Raw genomic sequence first — 23,264 nt, 5'->3', positions numbered from 1 at the left:
ACCTGAGATGCCTGGTCCCACGGAGAGCTCAGGGCGTGAAGAACTTTGCAGAGCAGCCCCACCTGCACAGGGGCTATGTATCCTGGCATCAACCCGCCCCTGGCGTAGCCACCCCTCTCGGTGGGCAGAGGGCTAGTTTCCGAGGAGGAACAGCTGTGAGCTGAAAGCCGCCATCCTTATAGGACCAGGGGAATGTGTGACTCTCAGAAGTGATCTGTGTCCACTAAGAGGGCCAGTCGCTGGCAAGGGGGCAAGCACTGCTCCTCTGGGCTTTGCAGGATGCATAAGAGCTTGGCATTTACTAGGTGCTGTTGATGCACCTGTTGCCTGGGGGCCCCGAGGAGAGGCTCAGAGTGGCTGGGTCTGGAGAACCTCCATGAAGGGCAAGCTTCCACCTCTCTCCAGGCCGAGGAACCACTTCCACTGCCCACCCCCCTTTGCCCAGCACGGCCAGGAGGACCACGGGAAAGCCAGGAGGAGGCTGGATCTGAATCCAGCTCCACCGTGTGGCCACAGCAGCTGCACAGCCTCCCCTGGCCTCCGTGTCCTCAGCTGTACAGTGGGGATGCTCACGGCTTCCTCGGAGCCCAGAGTCTCAGGAGTCAGGGTTGGGGGCCAGGCAGGCAAGTGGGTGCCTGGCATGAAGCGGGCACCGGTGCTGACACCTCCTAACCACGGTGGCTGGGGAAGGCAGCCCCGCCCTCTCCTGCTGGCACCTGGAGGGAGGAAGCTGCACTTGGGTGGTGGGGCCCTAGGGAGGGGGCGGTGCCACCCACACGCTGCTCACCGCAAAGGGGCCCCCGGGGGCTTTCCCTGTGCCTCCCCCTGCCCCACGCAGGCGTTCCAAGCCCTGCAGAGCTCAGCTCTGGCCTGGGTCCCGGCAGCTGTGGCTCGGCTCGGCAGGCCCAGGCTCCTCGGCCTTCTGGGAACGGAAAGACACCTTATACTCACAGGTAGAGTCCCACCTGTGCCTGCAGGCCGGGGTCCAGGCTAACAGGGCCCCCTACACACCTGGTGCTGTGCCCCCATTATCACGCTCTGCCCTCTGACACTCACACTAGCCTGGAGGGGCTGGTCTCACCATTCCCCCCCCCACCTTGTTCAACAGCTGTTTATTAAGCACCTACTGAACGCAGGCACCAGGCAAGGCACTGGGGGTCCCAGATAAGGGCCTGCTTGATCTGAGCTCATGTTACGCATGAGGACACGGAGGCCCTGACGCCCCGAGTGCCCGTCACAGCTGTCTTCAGATCAGGTCAGATTCCGCCAGTCCCATTTTTCCCTTTAACTCCTCAGTCTCCTTCCCTGTAAAGTGGGCACAGTGGAGTCTCATGCAAAGCCATGAGGACAGGGAGCAGGGCGAGTGGGCCGGGGACTGGGAAAGGCTCAGTCGGGCACGGCCGGCAGAAATCTGGTCCCCCCTGCCTGTGCTTTGGTGGCGGCCACTGCCCGCGGAGTGGGAGCCCCGCCTCTTTCCCCCAGCCTCCTCCCCACTCCCCTGGGCATCCCCGCCAGCCGGCCTCCTCCCTGCCCCCCACATGTCACCCTGCAGTGGTCTGCTCGCTCATACTGTTCCCTCTGCCTAGTATCCCTTCCACTCACAGGTATCATAGCCCTTTACCCAGCCCCTCCTGCGGGCCCGGCACTTTTTGCATCAAGCCCCCCACCAAGCATCCGCGGCAGGAACTACTACTGTCGTCGCATTTTAGACACAACACGCAGACACAGAGACACAGGCCTCTTGCCTAGGTCCACACAGCTGTTGCACACCACCAGCCCACTGGCTCACGTCCACCCCGGGATGGTGTCCCCCAGCCTGACAGCCTGGAGCGAGGGCTCCTATCAAACCTCCCTTGTCCCAGAAGTGGCAGTGCCCCAGAGGGCCGGGCAGGTCGGGGACTCCTGGGGTCCTGAGCCTCCAGCAGGCCAGGCCCAGAGAAGGGCTCTTACGGCCAAGAAACGGGCCAGTGGGTGCAGAAAAGCGGCCTGGACTGGTCTTCCGTGCGTGGGGGGGGGTGGCCTGGGCCCCAGGCACCCAAAGGCCCTGGCAGGGTCCCCGCGAGCCCAGAGGCACCCTTACCTACTCGGAGCTCTTGCCCGAAGACCGTCTTCTCGCCGAGGGCGGAGCAGTTCCAGCGTCCGAAGCGGAACTGGTACTGGCACTCGTTGATGCCCATCTGTGCCCCCTCCCCGATCACGATGATGGCATCGGGCCGGCTCTGGCAGATGGCGCGCTGCCGCGGGGCCAAGCCAGGGATCTTGTTGCAAATGATGTTGGCTCCCAGGGCCACGACGGATGACAGCGCTCTGCGGAGAGGGGTGGACACGGGGAAGGTGAGACGCTGGCGGGGCCCCTCCAACCCCCCCCGCCCGGTCTCTTGGCCGGAGAACGTGTTCCAGGAGCCACTCCATCCTCCACCCCATGCCAAGCTCTGCCCACTGGGCACAAAGCCCAGACCCCTGCCCTCGAGGGGCCACTTCCACTGACCCACTCGCGGGATTCTAGCTTGAAAAGGCACACACCCCAGGGCCCTCTTAGCCTCAAAGTCACAAGAAGGGGAGTCCAAAGTCCCACGGCCTGCAGGAGCCACAGTTCTCCACGCCTCGGAGTCAGACACACAGACCCCGCTGGGATTTGACAGCCATCACCTTGGGACGGTCCACAGCTGCCTTCCGGCAGCAAACCCCAGCTCCCAGATACAGGCTTTCGCATCATGAGTAGACCCTCCCCAGGGAGCCTGCGCCAGGCAGGCTGCTAAGTGGGTCACCCAGGCCAGGAGCCAAGCCCACGGAGTCCTGACTCCAATCACAGGACCTTGGAAAGACACGCTGCCTGTCCGAGCCTCAGGTTTCACACCCATACATGGAGTATAAAACACCGGATCCCACCAGCACCACGCAGGTTCAGAACAGAGACCCACGGGGAGAGATTCGCCACCTGTGAAGAGGACCTGCCATTCGTCCCTCTGGACCACTGGGTGCGCTTGGAGGAGAAACAGGAGCAATGAGAACTGAGCACCTACTGAGTGCTGGGCCCAGCAGGTGCCTCACGGCAGCGTGGTACCTTGGAGTGGTCCCCTGAGCGTGCCTTATAATTGAGCCACTGGCACCTGCCAGGAACAGAGGCTTGAGATGGGAGGGCACCTTGGCTGGGCTCAGGTTTTTTTTTTGCTTGGGTGTTTTCAGAGGGACTGTTCATCTGTTTGTTTAATGAGGTGCAATTCACAGAGCAGAAATTTAACCTTTTTTTTTTTTTTTTTTTTTTGGTCTTCTTAGGGCCACACCCTCAGCATAGGTACATTCCCAGGCTATGGGTCGAATTAGAGCTACAGCTGCCCGGCCTACACCACAGCCACAGCAACACCAAATCCAAGCCACGCCTGCAACCTACACCACAGCTGACGGCAATGCCAGGTCCTTAAACCAGTGATCGAGGCCGGGGATCAAACCTGCATCCTCCTGGATACTATTCCAGTTCAGAACCCACTGAGCCACTGTGGGAACACCCCCTTGGCCCAGTGCTAAACTGGGTTGTCTTCTTGTTGAGTGGCAGGAGCTCTTTGGGACATAGGCCTTGAGAATTTGCTCATCTTCATTCATTCAGCCATTCCACAAACACTCATGGCCGGCTTCGTGGGGCAGCCCCCGAGGCCCCAGGGTCGCTCAGACCTGGCACGGCCCTCAAGGTGCCTTCAGGCTGGTGAGGAAGCTGGGGGTGAAAACGATGACCCCGAGACCGGGGGTGAGGCTGGTGCTCCAGAGGCAAGTGGGTGCTGCGTGTGTCCACCGCGCTCGGGGCCGAGGGGTTCAAGCCCGGTGGGGCTTGCACGCGGGCCTGGGAGGGAAGGAGAGTTTGCCAGACAGAAAAGGGAGGAGAAGAGCATCCCTGGTCCCTGGACCAGCACAGGCCAATGTGGCCGGTCCTCGGAGGCCCATCCCAGGAGACCTCTGGTTCTGGGGAGGGAGCCGGGGAGGTGCGGGGAGGCGCTGAGCACATGGTCAGATGGGGAGTGAGGCTGGGCTAGGATGCTCTGTGTCTGCCCCCAGGTCCCACCGGGGTCCCCCAAGTGCACTCCCGTTAGTCTGAATGCCTGCTGCCAGGAGTGGGGGGGCTCTTTCTGGGGGCAGCGGGGCCTGTGCAGCCCCGAGCCTTCTGGAAGAACTGGGGAGTGTGCTTTCAGCAGCCGGCCGGGCTCCGACCCGAGGCCTGGAGGCCGCTGCCCGGCAGGGTTCCCATCCGTCTCATTTCCCCAGCTCGGTTTTCTGAGCAGCTACAATTACTTGGGGCTGAATTCCCCAAATTCCAGCCCGCTCCCAGCCCCACCCGCCCAGATGCGCTTCCTCCATGCCAGCCCCGGGCATTTCTGCCCATTGTGCCCGTGGGAGACCCAGGGGGGTCTTGGCCAGATTAGGGGGCGGGGCGGGCGGGCCACGGGGATTGAGTGTCGCCAGGCGTCCTGGTCACAACACGTGCTGTGGGCTCACGCCACACGGGGAGTTTCCCAGCTGGCTGGGGGTGCCCAGCTGTCCTGGAAAAACACTGACTCGTTTCTCTCAAGAAAGGGGCTGGCAGGCCGTGGGCAGAAGGGGGGAACGCACAGTGCCAGGAGGCCAGGGCCTGGGCATCGGCTCTGGGGAGCCCCTTGTGGCCACCCCGCCCCCATGTCCTGCCCCCCAGGCTATTGTCTAGAAGCCACACACTGTCCTGAAACCCAGCCGGGGCCCATAGTTCTGCCGAAACAGCCCCCTTCTTTCTGCTGGCTGCGCCTTCTCCTCCGGGTGCCCCAAACCAAACAGTTGGCGCAGCTTCTGTGGGAAACCGTCTGCCGGTTCCTCCACAAAGCCAAACAAGCGCCCCTGTGACCCAGCAATTCCACTCCGAGGTACATGCCCCGAAGAATAGAGAACAGGGATGCAAACAAAAACGTGTGCGCACACGTTCAGAAGAGCTCCGTTTACGACGGCAGAAAAAACCCAAGCATCCGCCAGGGGTGAAAAACGATAGGCAGAGTGTAGTTTCGGCCCAGTGGAATATTACGTGGTCATAACACGACGGACGTGCCAATTGGGGACACGGCGAGGATGGACCTCGGGTGCATCAACGCCCACGGAGGAAGCTGGACACAGAAGGTCACGTCCTGCAGGAGCCCCTCCGTAGCCGAAGTCCGGGACCGGCACACCCACAGGCACAGAAAGCAGGGGAGTGGTGGCCTGAGGCTCAGGGAGGGGGGTGGGGAGGGACTGCTCAGCAGAGGGGGTTTGGGGGACAGTGACAACGCCTTGAACTTGGTAGAGGGGCTGGTTGAATGACTTCGGGGGTGCACTCAACGCTGCACAGCTTTAAAATGGTTAAATCGCTGGAGTTCCCATAGCGGCTCAGCAGGTTAAGGATGTGACTGGTATCCATGAGCATGTGGATTCGATCCCTGGCCTAACTGGGGAACTTCCATACGCCGCAGGTGTGGCCCCCAAAGTAAACAACAACAACAAAAAAAAAAAAACTGGGAGTTCCCGTCATGATGCCATGGAAACGAATCCGACTAGGAAATATGAGGTTTTGGGTTCGATCCCTGGGCCTTGCTCAGTGGGTTGGGGATCTGGTGTTGCCATGATCTGGGGTATAGGTTGCAGACGCGGCTCGGATCCTGCGTTGCTGTGGCTGTGGCATAAGCTGGCAGCTGTAGCTCCGACTGGACCCCTAGCCTGGGAAGCTCCATATACCACAGAAGCGGGCCTGAGAAGCAAAAAAAAAAAAAAAAAAAAAAATGGGCGAAGGACTTAGACACTTAGACATTTCTCCAGAGGGAGACCAATGGCCAGTGAGCCCGTGAAAAGATTCTGAACATCGCTCATCATTAGGGAGAAGCCAATCAGATCCAAAGGGTGGTGCCGCTTCCTCCCCGGCCAGGATGGCTGGGAGCAGGACAACAGAAAATAGTCCGAGTGGCTGAGCCTGTGGGGACATTGGCACCTTTGCACGTTGCTGGTAGAAAGGTAAACTGGTGCAGCCGCTGTGGACAGCAGTCGGGAAGTTCCTCAAAAGTTATGACCACAGCCCCCAGCAATTCCAGTCCTAGGTGTATATCCAGCAGAATATAGAAGACAAGTGTTTAGACAAAAACTTGTGCACGAATGTTCCCAGCAGTGCCCATCACAAGAGCCAAAGGAGGGAATAACCCAACTGACGATGGATGAACAGAATGTGTTTTTTTCAGACAGTGGAATATTATTTGGCCATAAAAAGGAATGGGCAGATAGACACTCCAGGATGGACCTCAGAAACATAATGCTAAGTGAAAGAAGTCAGGCCACGTGTTGTAGGATTCCTTTTCTAGAAAATGTTCCACAAAGGTAAATCCAGAGACAGAAGGAGGCTGGTGGCTGCCAGAGGTTGGGGGAAGGGGAATGCAGAGTCACAGCTCATAGGTGTGGAATTTCCATCCGGTGCGATGGAAAAGTTACAGAACTAGAGAGAGGCGAAGGTTACACAATATTGTGTATGTACAAAAGGCCACGGAATTTTACACTTTAACGTCATTAGAGTGGAAAAGTTTATGTTAAATGAATTTTAAGCATAATTTTACCTTTTGTTCTTTTGGCCCCACCTGCGGCATGCGGAAGTTCCTGGACCAGGGATCAAACCCTCGCCACGGCAGCGACAATGCAGATCCTTTAACTGCTAGGCCACCAGGAAACTCCAAACACAATTTTAAGGGATTGTATCCATATGCAGGATTTCCACAGCCCCTGCCATAGGTGGGACCAGTGGGAGGGGACAACAGGGGACTTGCCCAGCTGGTAACCCTGCTTGCCCTCGCCTATATGCTTGCAGGGCAAGGGGCACTGAGGGAGTAGGGGGCCTCGAGCCCCCAGCCGTCCCCCCAGCATGTCAGTGCCCGGATTTGAGATGCAACAAGGGCTTCAGAGAAGAGAGTTGCACGGTAGAGGCCAGGAGCATAAATCATCAGACGTGGCTGATACTCCAGAAGCGATTTCAAAATCATCCCCTGAGAAGGCAGGGACTTTTTTCCCCCGAAAGATATTAAATCCTCCCATTCTGAGCACCGGTCTTGACCCACACAGGCATCTGCAAAGCCGCCTTGCTCCCTTCGCCAGGTGGGCCTTGCCAACCCCCTGTTACTACTGTGCAGGCTGGAGCTCAGAGAGGCTAGGGGACCTGGGTGTGACCACACAGCCAGGTCTCTGCTTCCAGAACTCAGGTGGAGGCAGCACTGTGGCTCCGAGCACACAATAAGTGCATCATTTAGAAAGAAGATGGCCTTTCTTCTTAGTATAGAAATTTCTTCATAATACAGAAAGAAGGAGCTGGGAACCACGCCCCCTCTTCCCCCTCAAAACACAGCTTACATCCTTCCCTTGCTGAAATGCCTCCCGGCCACTCGTGAATTCATCAGGCTTCTGTTGCTAGGGTTCAAGGCCTGGCAACCCATTGCGGCACCGTGTGCATCCCCACAGCGCCCACGGGCCCTGCCAGCCTGGCTGGGCCACACCCCAGGACCTGCCCGCATGGTACCTTCCGCCTGGAGGGGAGGGGGCTGCAGCCGGGAGATGCTGGCCAGCATCAAGAAACCGTCGGCGTGCAGGGCACGAAAGGGGCCAAAATACATCATCAGGAGACAGCTGGTGCTCTGCGGGAGGGAGGAGAGTGGACGCAGGCAGGTTCTGAGATAACCAGCAGTTTGGGGGTGAGAACATGCTTGCAGCTCCCTCAGCCAGATGCCCCACAGGGTGGGCCCAGCTCTTCCCTCAAAGCAGAAAGAACTGCCAGGAGGCTGCCCGCCCAGGTGCCCCCAGAGGGGTTGGCTCTGGGTGGTCCTGAGCACAGAGAAGCCGGGCGGGGCGCTCGCGTTTCAGTCGCTGCCCTTTCCATGGAAAGTTCTGCTCCGGGCTCATCCCCCTGTGCTATTCAGGGGCCTCCGGACATGGGCAAGATGCCAGGAGCAGTGGGCAAAGCTGAGAGTCTGGAACTTTCCTCACCCCTGGCCTGGACCAGTCTTGAGAAGGGAGCTTGGGGGAGGAGGTTTCCAGGCCCTGCAGACGAGAAGCCCTCTGCTGTCCTCGGGGCGGTGGGCAGCGCTCTCAGGTCTCAGACCAGAGGGCTGACAGGAAGGGCTTCCTGCTTCTTAGTGCTGGGTTTGAGCCTGGCGTTGTGCGAGGAGGGGCTGCCGCAGAACAGCAGGAAGGTCTTTTACCTGCCAGAGCAGTCCAGGTGGAGGGGGCTGCCTCTAGCACCAGGGGCTTCCAGTCAGGGGGGGCAGGGGCGCAGGTGACAGATGGGCAGACACGCGGCCAAGGGGGTGGGACCTTTGCTATGTCACTAGCCCAGTACCAGGCACCCACCTGGCGGCCCTGTGGGGAGGGCTTAGGAACATGAATGCTGGTGTGAACCAGCTTGGCTGGCTCTGCCCTTGCCTAGCTCTGAGACCTCAGGCAAGTTTCTTAACCTCTCTGGGCCTCAGTTTCCACATCTGTAAAGTGGGAGTGATAACAGCCATGCTACACCCCAGAGCTGCCGGCTTGTACAGGGTTCCAGGCACACAGCACTTCGTAGCTGGCCTGTGGTGAGAGGGCATCGCAACGCTCGCAGCCTGAGACTGGAGACCCTCGGACTCGCCAGGATCCAGGTCCCTTGTAGGGACCCGGGAAGGACCGCTGGGTCCATCTGGGGGACCAATGCTTAAATCGGCAACTCTGAAGCCAGGGGGTGTCCACATCAGCCGCTGCATCCATCCATCCATCCATCACCAAGGGGTTCGTTCCTTCCCCCTAAGCCAGCAATTTCAGCCTGGGGTCTATAACCCAAGCGAAGCCAGCGCTTCCACCTGCCAAAGGACAGGCACCCACTCAAACTGGAACAACAGCGTCTGCCACCAGGAGAAAGGCAGAAACACTGTGGTTATTCACACTGCAGGATGCCACCCGCTGGACAGAGACCCCCAGACTCCCTGTGGAGTGAACGACACGAGAACAAGGATGCTACCCGTCCAAGAAGCCCCAGCAGGACTCAGCTTCAAGACGGACGTCAGAGGAGAGTTACCCGGGGGTGGGAGGGGGAAGGGGGAGCCGGCTGGGGGCCAGAAACGTTGTCTGTCCTGAGCCGCTCAGTCACTGGTGACACAGGGGTCCGCGTCCGTAAAAATGCCTCAAACACTCCATTTGAGATTTCTGCACTTTATGGAGGTTATGCCTCAGCAAAAACCTAAACTGTTGCAATACAAATCTTTACAGGGCTGGCAAGAAGAAGGCAAGAAAACTCCAAGTATCCTTACGAAAGTCAAAGATAGCACCCTTAAGAAAATGTGAACATTAAAAATGCTTCCTGTGTGCTTTGCGGGTCCAGCCTTGGGAGGTGTTAACCCCTTGTACAGCACAGGCTCATGGGGTTTGCTGGGGACGGGCCCCCCCTCCTACACGCAGAGCTGGGGTGGCTGAGCACAGCCCAAAGCCAGGCTCCCGGGGGCCCCAGGATCCAAAGGCACCCCCAGCCTGGCACTGCTGAGGGCTGCCCATTTGCCACCCTCTGACCCTGCCTGGACTCCATCCACAGATGTCCCTAGGCTGTCCCCACAGGCCCTGGGTCCTCTGGGAACGCGGAGTTAAGGAGTCAGGCAGTTCCTGCAGCGGTACACGGGATGGTGGCATCTCTGCCGCTCTGGGACGCAGGTTTGATCCCCAGCCCAGCACAGTGGGTCAAGGATCTAGTGTTGCCGCAGCTACGCTGTCCCGGGAACTCCCGGGGAAAATGAGAGAGGGCATCAGGCTGCCTTAGCAGCTGCGGGGGCAGTGAGGAGGGTGCACACAGGAGAGCCTGAGGACTGTGGGGGCAGAGGGCGTGCTTTGTGGGCAGGGGCCGCAGCAGGCAGTGCCTCCTGCTCTTAGCCTGAGCCCAGTCCAGCACTCGGGGCCAGTGGGCAGCACTGCCCACCTGCTAGCTGTCCTCTGCCCAGAGGAGCTGAGCCCACCAGTGGGGCCAGGCCCCGATGGGCAGCCTAAGCCCTCCCAGTGCTGCCTGAGCCCGAAGGGGACAGAGCTCTGGGCCGCGGCCACTCCAGCTAAGACCCCTGTCTGGGCCAAGCCCCACTCCAGCCGAGGCCCACCCTGGGGCTCCCTCAGGGCAGCATCGGGGCCACCTTAGAGTCAGGGAGCCAACCTGAGAGGTCAGCAGGGGGGGCCAGGATCTCACCCACATCAAAGCCTGGAGCCATCCTGCCCTCCCGTCTCTGCAAGGGACACCCCTGCTTCATTCAGGAGCTAACCTCCTCCAAAGCCGGTCCAGCAGCTGGGGGTCCAGCTTAAACCCCACGTGCTGCTGGGCTCAAGGCGGTGAGAGCACCTACTGTGTGCTGGATTCTTGGTGGGGAGGCAGATGTTATAAGAATAGTAATAATAATTATTATTATTGTTATTCCTCAGAACAAGAGCTGAAAGTTCCAGAAGGTCCGGATACCTGCCAAGTAGCTTAGGGAGGGAGGGAGCAGAGCTCAGGACCCGTAGCTCCTGGCCCCAGACCCCTCAGTGTCTCATCACCCCTGTCCCCACCCCTCAAAACAGCTGGAGGGGTCACGGGTCCATGTGGAGACTCATTCTCCCCCATCGGTCCCTGGGGGCAGGGCCGCACTGGGGGGCCTCCCAGGGGGCAGCTGAAGGAAGCCCCCGACCTGTGCCAGGCCTGGAGCACGACCGGAGTCCCTAGGCCCTCCCGGTGCTGCTCCAGAACGGCGAGCCCATCTCTTTCCCCACCGTGCACTCTGCCCAGCGTGGCCCAGGCCTGGCTGACCCTCAGCGGTCACCGTGGAATGGCCAAATTAATGATGGATGTCACACACATGCCAGGGCCTTCCAGGGTCGGTGACCCCGCTCCTGAGGAGAGCAGGACAGCGCTGCTGGGACATCCTCAGTGGGGCTGGGGACAGGGGCGCTGCCCATTTTCTCGGAGACTGTTACACGTATAAAGCAGCTTTTTTTTTTTTTTTTAACATGGCCACACCCGCCGCATATGGAGGTTCCCAGGCTAGGGCTTGAATCAGAGCTGCAGACGCCGGCCTGCACCACAGCCACAGCAGCACCAGATCCTTAACCCACTGAGCGAGGCCAGGGATGGAACCCAGGTCCTCATGGATACTAGTCAGGTTCTTACCCCACTGGGTCGCAACCGGAACTCCTAAAAAGCAGCTCTTACCCCACCTCATGCATTATTGAGAAAATAGCCTCCACACATGAGCCGAGCATGTCAAGTCCCAGAGGTGGGTAGGACTGGCACGAAGGGGTTGAACCCACCCTGAAGTGCCCTCCATAGGGCATGGACGCAGGGGCATCACCAGTGACAGGACAAGCCGTATCTTTCTGCTTAAAAAGCCAGAGAGAAGTGGAGCCATTGCCAGCCCCGGTCCACGGGACAGAACAGCCTCCCAGACGCGGAGGAAGCCTCGAGCCACCTGCTCTGTCCACGGAGCCTTAAAACTAGGGCCACGGCTGCGGCCACAGGAGTGAGGCACCCCCCACCTCAGCATCTGGTTTATCCTACAAATTCCCCAGCCGCCGACCCCACCAACCACAGCTTGGGATGGAGATGGCCCAGGCAAGGGCAAACGGCCCCCACACACCAGATCAGGGCCCCCCACCCAGCCTGGTCCCAAGGGTTCTCCTGCTCTGTGCCCACTCACTGGACTGTGCGCCAGCGCTAATGCAGCCTCCCCACCCCGGGCTCTGGGTTGGAGCAGCCCCTGCCCTATCCAACCACAGAACCCCGGGAACGCTCGCGAGGCTAGGACTGGGGCAGCACGCCGTGGGGGAGACTAGGATCCAAGTACTCTCAGGACTGAGCCTGCTGGGCACCACACCCCAGACTCCTCCCAGAGACACAGGAGCTGGGAGGGAGGGGGTCGCTGGGGGGCACCTGACCCCTGCTGTCTGGGGAGGAAGCTTGTGCCCTGCCTTGGGAAGGTGAGCAGTGATGAGAAAGGACTTCCCCGCAGAGAGCCCACCGGTCCCCTCTGGGGCCACCCTCCCGTCCCCCAACCTTGCCTTTGCCCCGCCCCCAGCACCAGCAGGGCGTGGCCCCAGGCTGTTCCTCATTGGCCCGAGCTGGGTGTCAGTCATAAGGCTGGCCTCAGGCACGCCCCTTATCCCTCGGTCTCACTCTGGGCTCCCTGTCTGCGCCTTCGCCCTCCAGGGCCTCTTCCCAGCTCAGAAAACCTCCTTCCAGAGGCTCCCCCGAGGGAGCCAGGGCTCTGTGCTTGACGCCCTTGGACTTTTCCTGATGCCATTTAGGGGCAGGGTCTGTGCACCACGGCCAGCTGGGGGATCCCCAGCCCCAGCATCCCCCAGCCCCTAGCTGGGCCCTGAGCTGGCCTTGGCTGTGAGCCCCCAGCCCCCACCCCAGCCCCAGCTTCTTGGGAGGCGGGGACAGGCTGGCTGAGCTAGGCCGGATCCCCAGCCTCCCTCCAGGCCCCCATCCCTGGCCTGGCCCTGGCGGCCCAGCTGCCCGGAGCACCTCCAGCCCACGCTCCTGGCCTGGGGCATTCTGTAATCCTTCCTTCTCGTGCATCCTCTGGCAAAATATTTGAAGAATGTTCTAATTATCTGCGATCAGCCAGGGAGGCGAGCCTGGGTTCACTTGTCCAGGAAGTAACTGGGCAAACACCTGGGAGGGTGGCCCCTGGACCTCGCGCCCACCCAAGGCTGCATCCCCGCCAGCCTCTCCCCCAGGGGCGCAGGGGCTGGCCCAGGGCTTTCCAGCCTCAGATGGACCCGAAGAGGCTCTTCTGTGGCTCTAGAACCAGTAGGGTCCTGGGGGGCAGAGGGGGCGCCAGGGGCTAATGGTGGCCTCAGTGCCCCTGCCTGTCAACTGGGGAGAAGAACTCTTCTGCGGACCCCCTGGGCCACCTTGGCTGTGCCAGAGCCCACAGCCTTCCTCCTTCAGATGGGTCAGGACAGAAGGGAACAGAAGTGGGAGGACCTAGAGCAGCGGGTACGACGGCCTGGTGGCACACTGGCCACTTGTACCTGCCCTGATCTTCCTTGAATCTGCTCATCTCCTTCCCCCAGGGCTTCTGGGCCAGCCGGGGGGAGCACGGGGTGTGAAGTCATGGCCAGACCTCAGGAAGGCTGTTCCGAGACTCAGTTTCCTTATCTGGAAGTGGGGCACAATCAGCCCTCTGTGGGCAAAGGGCCTCTCCCTCTATGGGGTCAGAAAGTACCTGAAGGCCTTGGGGCAGTGGGGCGGGCATGTGCAGAGGGCAGACCTGCCCCTCACCCGCCCAATCACAGGGCCTGCCCCTGCAGGCGACGACAAGCCAAAAAGCAGGGTCCCCCACCCTGTTCCACTTCAACCCCGTGTGGGCTCTTCAGGGTGGGCCTTGCCAGCCCCCTTTACAGATGAGGCTTCGAGAGGACGCCTGAAGGGAGCTCCGTGGCGGGGGACAGGGAGGAGCGTCTCCAAGTGGCCTGGAGAGAGGCCTGGAGGCAGGACGGGGCCCCGCTGGGAAATGAGGCTGTCCCCTGGGCCCTCGTGGCCCACCCTGGCCTGTTTCCCCTCCGCGGGGTGAGGGGCTGAGGGGACATCTAGGTGCCTGCAGCTGCACTTTGAGCAGGTTCTCTGGCTTTGGGGCCCTGGGTTCGAGCTCTGCCCTGCTGGCTCTCACTGGCCTCTGGGAGCCTCGCTTGCCTGTCTGTGTGATGCGCGGAACGGCCCCTGCTCGCGGGCCGGCTCCCTGCACCACCGTCCGCCTGCTGCAATCTTTCCAGGCCACTGCTCCGCTCAGCTTACTGCCCGCAGTGTTCCCGGGCAAGGGAGCAGAGCGTCCGCCTGCTCCCTCGCGCCCCCGGCGGGCGGCTGCCCGCCCGCCCTCCCCACATAGCTGGCATTCCTGGCCTGGCATCCTGGGACCCCACCCTGGAGAGAAACCTGGGCATCCTGGGAGAAAGCAGGTGGCAGGCAGGGGGTCTGGGCAGGGTGTGGCCGCCAGAGGTGGGCGGGCCCAGCCCCAGGGTTCTCCCGGACCCCTCACTGGCACAGGGAGTTCACGGCTGAGGGAGCACAGGGGGCTGGAGGACCTGCACAGTCAGAATCTCATTCAGCCAGTGGGACCTTAAAACCTCAGGGCACTGACTTCTGACCTCAGAAACTTCCAGACTTCTGCCAGACCATGAGGCCCATCATGGCCCTCCTGGGTTCTAGCCACAGTGGACCAGCAGTTCCCCCTCCAGGGCCGCCCTGCTCCCTCCAGCAGCCAGGCAAGATCCGAGGCCCAGATTGGTGTCTCCTCCTCCAAGAAGCCCACTCAGATCCTCCTCTGTTCTCCCCCCCACCAGCACCGTCTCAGGTCCTGAGGAGGCCGCTGGAACTGACGCTCAGCAACACCTGTCAGGCTAAGCCGTGACCACACTTCCGCATCCTCTGCTGTGCCCCAGCCCTCCCCTCGGCCTTACCCTTGACCTTTCTCCTTGCTTCCCATCGTACAGGGGGGACACCAACCCCTCGGGAGACCCCTGCCCTGGCCTTGGCCTAGGCTTCAGCCCTGAGCTGTCAGATGCGGAGTCACCTTGCAGGCCTGAGCGACCAGGATGCCTGTGCGAAACCTCAGGACAGACGGATGGACGAACAGGCAGGCGGAACAGGTGGGAAGAAGCTGGCAGGCCCCGCTGGCCCATGGCCAGGCTGGGAGTCTGGGCGCCCAGCAGCTTGGCCAGAGCCTCGGCCTTCCCGACCACTCTGGACACAGTCTGAGCAGCAGGTCTGGGGACCAAGTCCCTGGGACAGTGGACAGTGAGCCACCACCTCTGTGCCGACTGCCGGGCCGGGCGGACTGAGCCTCGAGCAGGCATCCTGGAGGAAGGACCCCTCTTCTGGGAAGAGGGGGCGGGGACCTGCCTGGGCCACTGGGCCCCTCAGAGCAGAGTGTGAGCCTGAGTGGAGCCTGGCCCCAACCAGGCTCTCCCCAACCCCCTTGCCCCTGTCCCATGCCATGGCCCCGCTCTGCTCTCACCAAGGCCAGATGTCCCCGGGGCACAGCGGCCTCACCACCCCACCCACATCTCTTTTCAAGCAGCCCACTGTTCAGGGCTGCTCCCTGCAAGAATTCCTGGGCCACCAGGCCTTTCTCAACCCAATGCCTTGGCTTGAATGCCTTTCGGGATGGGGCGCTCACTCTCCCCGGAAGAAGGTCCCTCTCCCCTGCCTGGCTGTGATGATCAGAAGGATGGGTCGGTGTTCCCCGGGGGACCAGCCCCTTCAGAACACCTCCCCAGGCTCGGGGGTCCCCAGGCACCACCCTGGACTTCCACAGCCTGTCTCCTGGTTAAAGGAGAGGGGCCGTGCCTCGTCCCCAGCCCCGCGGCCACCTGGCGGAGATTTGGTATCAGAGCCAAGAGCCGGACAAGGTTTAGCAGCCTTGCTCTGCCCCAGGCCCTGTCTCCTCAGCCTCCTGCCTCCACTGCCACCGCAGTCCGCCTGCCTGCCCCTCTCCGTCCCCTCTTCCCCTGGCAGGAGTCGCCAGCACAGACAGAAGGCCAGGGGTAGGCTCTGGGCTCATGCTCAGACTTGGTGCAAACCCTGCTTGCCGCGCCTCCCTGGGACAGACTGGGAAACACGCAGGTGGGGGCCCTGGGGTCAGCCAGAGCCTCCCCTCCGACGCCCGCTCCTCGGGGCAGCAGCGAGACTTCAAGGAGGACTTCCCCTGGCAGTGGTGTCACCGGCCCTCACGCCCCGCCAGGCCCCTGGAGCTGCAGGGAAGGAAATAAAGGAGCAGGGCCAGGGTCAGGGGCCCACTGGGACCGACAGCTCTGGGAGCGAAGCCCTGCCCGGCCACACAGCGCTTCCAGGCCAGTGTCCCTGCATGTTCTTACTGGGAACAGAGTGAAGGACCACAGCCCAGAGGTGCCAATTCCCTGGCCGGTGCACCATGACACCAGCCTGCATGGCCAGCCCTGGGCTCCCGGCCCTGCCACCCCTGCGCACACTCCTCGAGCCTCCCCGTGGGCTGGCCGCCTGGCATTCCAGCCTATTTCATGGACTGAGGCTCAGGAGCGTCTCCCTGGGAAAGCAGGTGTGCTTCACCCTGGGCTCCATCCCGCAGGCAGTCATGCTCCTGACGGGGCCGTGCCCGGAGCTTGGACCCTGGGACCAGCGAAGCCAGCACTTCAACCTGCTGCAGAGCCCAACCTGGGCGGATGTGGCCCGGAGGACACAGGACAGGCCCAGGAAGGTGGGGGGCAAGGGGATGGGTCTGGCTGCTCCTGGAGGGGGCGTGTCAGCAGCATCTGGCAGTGCCCAGCATTCGCAGCCAGTCACCTCGGAAAGACTGGAATCTGGGGAAGCCTGGAAGTCATCCAGCCCCCAGACCAATCCCCGTGCCCACCTGTGCGGAAACACCTGGGGTGTGAGGCCTCTGCAGCGAGGCCTGGGCAGCGAGCCCTGATCAAGTCAGTGGACCTCGCTGGGCCCCAGACACATGAGTGGCCATCTGACCAGCAGACATGCATTTACTGGGAACCAGCTGAGAGCTGAGTGCTGTGCTGGGTGCTAGGGGGGCAGCGGTCAATGCCACAACCACAGGCCCAGCCTCTCGGAGCTTGGGTGCTGACAGGGCTTGTCTCCCACACTCTGCCTCCCATCAGCCCTGCAGATCCGTGCCCTCCTGCCCCCAGCACCCCCTCCACTCCAAGCGGCAAGACCTGCCTCCTCCCCTCCCCCTCCCCTGCCACCTGCCCCACCCACTCTCAGGCGTTTCCTTAGTTCTGGATGAATCTGCCCATCCCCCGCCCCGCTTAAACCCTCCCCCTCCCCCAGCCCCCCCCACCACTGCCCCACCCCACTCTAACCTCCAGCACCCCCATCCCTCCACCAGGAACCCCTTTACCCTCCCCCCACCACTTTCTTTAGGAGCCAAGTCAGAGGCCATCTTCTATGAGAGGTCTCCCCTGGTACCCCCTCACTGCAGATGGATTGGGTTCCTGCTGTGGGTACCATGGCACTTTGAGTCATGATAGGAAGAAGGGGCCTTCCCAATTACACCTGCACACACAGCCAGTCCGCTTCTCCTGGCACAGGGGCTGCTGCTGGTGTGAAAAGCCAGCTCAGACGGCTGGGGAGGGCTGGCGGGTGGGAGGCGGGCACCAGAGGGCCCCCGAACACCGAGGTCCATCACCCAGATGGGGAAACTGAGGTCCAGAAAAGGGGGGCATTGCCCATAAGGTTGCCTCAAGTCCATGGCACCTGGCACCATACTCACGCTGACCCAACAGAGGGCACAAGCCGGCCAGCGGGGACCACCGTCTCTCTCTGCTCAAGCTGCCCTCAGAGGAGGTCAGGCCTCAAGGCAGGGAGGGACCTGGGGCAGGAATCTGAGTGCCCCTTGGCTCCCCTGCACCCACTGGGAAAGCTGCCCCGCTGCCCCCAAATCTAAAGTGGAGAAAGCCCTCACTCAGAGCCCCCTGACTCCTGCTCAACAGACAGTTCTAACCCGCCGGAGTAATTGGTTCTCCCTCCATATGAGGTTACAGCAGCGAATTCGAGGCCAATGGAGTTTGCAAGAGGCAAGAAATCTGCATCAGCAGGACGCCCTGAGAGGCAACACAGACCTAAGATTCAGGCAGACCCAGGTTCGAATCTGGGTTCACTCCCCTTGAGAAGGACCTGGCGGGTTATCTGATGCTCTGACCCTCACGCCCCTCACTCGCCACTTCCCAAGTGGGTGGCGCCTCTTTTCCGGCAGCCCAGAAGGAAAGAGAGTGAGAGCAGACCCCGGACGTGTGCTCACATCCCCCGCGAGCGAAAACTCTCCCAGAGAACCTGGACCCACGGACAAGGAATGCAAAGCCCCGTGTCCCCAGCCAGGGGCCCCGGGGGCAGGTAATAACGTTCTGGAGGAACGACCACAAGAAAGGGTTTTTCATCTTTTTTTCCGACTTGGGGCAGCCAGGGCCTAAGTCTCAGCTCTGGATCCCTCAGCAGCCGGCCCTCCGCAGCCTACGTGCTACAGCAGGGCAAGCCGAGCCACCACTCACCCTGCCCAAGGCTCCTGCCCTCCGGGGCCCCCTTCAAGGTGCCAGCTGTGCAGGGCCTTTCTAGCACAAGGAACATCTCTGGTCTGGGGGCACGTGGAGAAGGGTCAGGAGCAAGGATGGCCATGGGGGAAGGTTCTGGAAAGCGATGGAGGCCCACAGGTGTCACTGGGATGAAACTGCCAAGGCCTGCTGACTTGGGCTCCTCCAGACCACAGTTCATGCCAGGGAGCTGCTTGCTGGAGGGGGGGTCCCCATCCCTGGGGGGTCCCACTCGGTCAGCTGGCAGGCTTTAGGGTCTGCAGCAACAGTGGCTCCTTGGGGGCTGCAGAACTGTGGTGTCTCAGTCCTAGCCTCAGCTGGAGCCCTTCTGGCATCCCCAGGGCCTCAGGCCAGCTGGTCCACCCCGAGGCTTGGGAGAGGCGCTGGTGGGCAGGGTTCCAAGCCCTGCTCTGTGCTCTGCTGCTGAGGCTGTGGGATGTCGTGCCCGGGGCCTCAGCATCCTCATGCGTGGAGCAGACCCAGCACACCACGCAGCGGCCTCGCACAGAGGACCGCGAGGGCCGGATGGCTTCCTTCTGGGCAAGGCCTCCCCCACCACGCCTGGCCCTCACTCCTGCATCTGCTTGTATGCCTCCAGGGCCGGAGAGCTCACTACCTCCCTGCCGACAGCAGGGCTGACCCAGGCCCCAGGCTCCCCACTCAGAGCGTGAGGTTGCCCTGGGCAGGCTGGAGGCAGGACTGGGAGGGGTCTAGGCCAGCAGAGCGGCTCTGCGATGGAGAAGGGAGATGGAGAAAGGGATGAGGGAGCACACCTGTGCCCACCCCCACCCGCCGGCCAGCCCGAGGGGAGGCCCCAGCCCCGAGCCCGAGAAGGAGGACAAATGGTGGTTTTGTCCTTGGCCAGCGGGCGGCCTACGCCGCACAATGACCCTTTCATCAGGCTGAGGGAGCCCTGGGCTGGGATTTCATCTGACAAGGGCGGGCGCCGGCCTCCTGTCCCCTTGCTGGGGGAGTGGGGCGGGGGGCCTATCTGAGCCGGACCCAGGGCCACGCAAAATGGAGGCCTCAGGGGAGCCAGCTGAAGCCCTCCATCTGTCCCAAGAGGTGAGGGGGCTGCCAGAGCCACACGGAGGGGCCCTGTTCTGAGGACCCCCCTCCCCGCAATCCTGAGCTCACAGAGGGCCTGCGACTCCGCAGTCAAAATCTCCATCCCGCCCCATCCCCTGCCTGCCACCACCCTCAGGCTCTGCCCAGGGTAGTCAGAGGGCATTGCTGGTCCAGATCCCAGCAGCGGTTCTGGGCTTCCCGCAGGCTGAGCCTCCCTGGCCCTTGCTCCCCAAGGCTGGCATGAGGCTCCAGGGGACATGGTGGTGGGGGGACAGAGGCAGGGAGTGCAGTGTCCCCAGAGAAGCCAGATAAAACAATATGAAATCAGGGCCTCAACACCCACCTCACTCTGTGGTGGTCTCCCCTCTCCAAGGGCGCCTCCAACTGCTGCCTGTACCACCCGGAGGCCCCAAGACCCTAGGACTCCTCCTCCATGCATCATGGGCCATTACCCTGGGCTCTGGGGGACCTCAGGAAAGGGCCTGACGGACCCTGGCATTCTGTCTGTCCACCGGTGCTGCGAGGCTCCCTGGAGAGGGACCCTGGGTGAATATGTTTGAGGGCAAGTATTGTTCCTTGTTCTAGGCGTCTCATGCTCCTAGGTGGTCTGGGCAACTCCTATCCATCCTTCAAAACCCTGCCTAGGAAACAGGTTTCCTCCTCCTCCTCCTCCTTCTCCTCCTTCTCCAGGAGCTGAGAGCAACCCCATCTTCTGAGCACTTAGTGGACACAAGCACACAGGTAAGCACATCTCTGCATTCGTTGGTCGAAGTCTCACACGCCCTCTAGAAGGTTCATGTTCCTAGGTGCCCATTGTACAGAGGACACGGCTGAGGTCACGGGCTGCCCCCAGGCAGTAACAGAGATGAGAACCCAGTAGCTGGGTCACTCTCAGGCCCCTTGGCCTCACAAGGACCAAAACGGGCCCTTCTCCCACGGGCCTCCATACAAACCCGCAGAGCCTTCAGCAGCCCCAGGAGGAAGCATACGGGGACCCGCCTGGCCCTCCTGCCCCGCACAGGGGGTCCAAGGAGTCACGTCCAAGTGCGCCTCCCCCTTGAACTAGTGGTTGATGAGCCTCGCTCACAGGCCAGTGATGTCCCCAAGTTCTCTGTCATTAGAGCGGCTCTATTTGTACCTCTTGAGCGGGGCCTGGGGGGGCCTGGGGGCTAAGGTTTTGTCCGTTTCCCCTGCTCTGGTGGCCTCTCCACTCCACGGAGCCACACGCGCTTTAGAAGCCCATGTGTGGGGGCCTGACCTGAGCCTGCAGTAGAAGATTTCATCCCCAAGAGACCAGAAGAGACTGCGGCCCAGAGAGGCCTACCGACCTGCTCGAGGCCACACAGCAGGGCTCTTCCCACACCTGGACAGACACAGTCTCTTAGGCTGGGAGCTGTTCCTCCCAGGGGCGACCTGTCCACGCCTGAGCTGGTGGCCCCGTTCCACCCCCACTTGGGCTGTGATGCCATATGGGAGGGGGCCTGATTCAGCACCCTCCCCTCCCCCCAGGGTCATGCCCACAGCGCTTCTGGGCCTGCGGTTGGCACCACCAATAAAGCCACAGCGGCAGAGCCGGGAAGAGGCCCAGCCTTGGCAGGGCAGTGGTGAGCGCCCCTCACCCCCCACAGCCAGGTGGTCGGTGAGTAACTCTGCCCTGTCACCATGACTCACTCGGCTCCCCAGAGCGGGCGGTCACCATGAGAAACTCCTACCGGAAGATCTGGGGGGATCACTGCAGCCAGCCCCCACATCTGGGAGAGGGAGGCCGAGACGGGAAGGGACCTGCCCAGGTCAGCAGGCCAGCCTCGCCCGGGCACAGGGCCTCGGCCAGGCCCCGGCACCAGCTGACCCTGGCCGTCTGACACCTGCCCTCCCTCAGGCCCTCGCTGACAACGGGGGGAGCAGCGCTGGCCAGAACTGCCTCCAGAGGCCGGCTGGGCCCAGCGCAGAGTCCAGCGGGGGCTCAGGGCGCTTCCAGGCCAGCACACCCGTCCGACCAGATCAGCGGCAGGGGCCCAGGCAGGCATGTGGGATTCCCTGTGACCGGACCGCAGCCCAGGATGAGGAGCTGGGAGAGCAGCCCAGGTGAAAGGGGCGGATCAATTGACTGCCAGTGTTTGTGATCCCAGCAATGGATGCCTTCTGGAAAGTTCTCTGGAGCAGAAAGCAGCCTCCGCCCAGAACTCCCCCCCTTCCCCCCCCCCCCCCCCCCCCCCCCCCCCCCGTCCCCTGGCATCTTCAGATCCCACAGGGCCAACCTCCTCGAATATTCTGAGGTGGCTGAGGTGGGCTTACCGTGGACCCCCAACCGTGATCAACACACTTGGTTGCTGCCTCACCTGCATTTGGGCCTCAGTTCAGAGATGCCCGCAGTGTCTTCTCCCCACACTCACATTCATCTACAGCCTGGGCTCCAGCTACCCATGGCATCTCACATGCCCTGCGCCCACCAGAGGCAGGGAAACCCAGAGCTGCCTGCGCCTCCCTCCCTCGCTCTCGGAACATCTGCTTTCTTTTCTGCTCGGGGAAAGCCTGGCAACAACACTTTCTCCCCCTGCCCCCCACCCAGGGGCTGAAGGCCAGGCTGGGCTGTCCCTGGGGCAGGGGGCGCTGAAGGCAGGGCAGGGGCAGAGCCCTTGCCGCCCGCCTCACCGTCCACTCCAGACCCCAGCCCTGGCCTAGGAACGTTGTGGAAAGCCATCGCCTTGGGAGAATTTCTGCCAACAAAGCTGGCAGTGCACACTCGGGGAGTGAGCCTATGTGGGCACAGATGGTAGTCACCGGCAGGCCTGGAGTTGGGGTGCCAGCCCCAAGGGAAAGCTTAGGGCCTGTGGAGGTTATGCCGGCTACCACCTGCCCCAGAGGGGCTTCAGCTGCCGCCCTGGCAGCCCACTCCGAGGCCCACCTCCTCCTTTCAGGTTCTTGCTCCAAACCACCCTGGGGAGGGGGGGGAACTCCTGATTTCCCACCCGGGACACCTCCCCATTAGCGCCAAACCTCAGCCAGCTGGCTCCAAGAGTGATTTCTTGAGCAGAGAAGCTGCCAGTTCTCTAGCAAGGCTTCAGCTTGAGATGCTCAGGATTGGGGGCGAGGGTGGGGGTGGGTCACCTCCTCCACCTCCGACCTCTGAGCACCCGAGGCTGGAGATGTCAAGACCTCCTGGGCGGCTCCATTTCCCAGGAGGAACGCCAGGAGCAGGACTCTCTGGTCCGGCACTTTCCTAGCCTGAGTCCCCAACGATCAGGCGTTCCCCACCCGGCTCCGCGCCCTGCCCGGGGCGGCCTGCACTCCCCCCCTCCCACCCCAGGCGATGCCTCCGCAGCAGCCGGGGCTGCCCGCCGGGCCTGGAGCGCTCTCTGCGCCCGGACCTTGTAATTATGTCCCACAGCCCGGGAAACCGCGGGCCTCGCAGCATCTGGCTGCGGTTGCGAACTTTTGTTTCAAGATGCGCGACTATTTATAGAAGGAAAACTGGTAGGATAGTAATTTCCTAGGAGCTGGAGAAGAAATTGGCTGCGTCTCTGTTAAAAGGGGGTGGGGGCGCGGCGATTTATTAGGACTGCGGCCGCGCTGGGGGGAGGGGGTGGCGCAGGGAGCGCGAAGGCGGCGGCTGCCCCCTCTGGCCGCGTTAGGCGACCCCGGACGTGGCCCGCGTGTAAAGGAGGGGGAGGGGGAGGGGAGGAGAGAAGGGGAGGGAGAACTGGCTCTGAGGTTTAATCAGTAGCATCCAGCTTAAATTCCCCCAAACGGCGGTTCCATAAATCAAACTTCTTTTTAAATCGGAGGCCAGAGCATATGCGTCCCATTAGGAATCCGGCGAAGCCACCGCTGCGCCGACGCGCCCCTCGGCTCCCTGGGCAGAGTCGGGCCCTGCCCGGAGCTTCCCGGAGCCCGCCGGGCCCTGCCGGGCCGGACGCACCCGCGCGCCCACTCTCCTCGCGCTGCCTTGGAGCAGACACCTGGGCGCGCCTCCGCCGGCCTCAGGCGCGCAGTGCGCGCGCCACCCCCCCATCGCCCGCCCCAGGGGAGCAATCGGCTGCGGCTGGGGTCAGGCCGCTCGGCGGGGCAGGAAGGCGCGCAAAGCGACAGCGATCTCGGAGGACGGCTTGGGTGCTGTCTGGTGGGACGCA

The 23,264-nt window shown here is 62.1% G+C and overlaps 1 protein-coding gene across 2 annotated transcripts in view; it reads right to left on the bottom strand.

The window, feature by feature from the left end:
• The window catches only part of WNT7B (Wnt family member 7B), a 50,911-nt gene that overhangs the window by 21,799 nt on the left and 5,848 nt on the right, over positions 1-23,264 (bottom strand). For both annotated transcript variants that reach the window (XM_021091384.1, XM_021091385.1), the window contains exon 2: positions 2,081-2,307. In XM_021091384.1, the coding sequence (XP_020947043.1) occupies positions 2,081-2,307 (227 nt within the window). The remainder of the gene's footprint in view (positions 1-2,080; positions 2,308-23,264) is intronic.

Source organism: Sus scrofa, chromosome 5 (genome assembly GCF_000003025.6).
Source record: "Sus scrofa isolate TJ Tabasco breed Duroc chromosome 5, Sscrofa11.1, whole genome shotgun sequence".
NCBI lineage: Eukaryota > Metazoa > Chordata > Mammalia > Artiodactyla > Suidae > Sus > Sus scrofa.
This window is presented reverse-complemented; position numbering and strand designations above follow the sequence as displayed.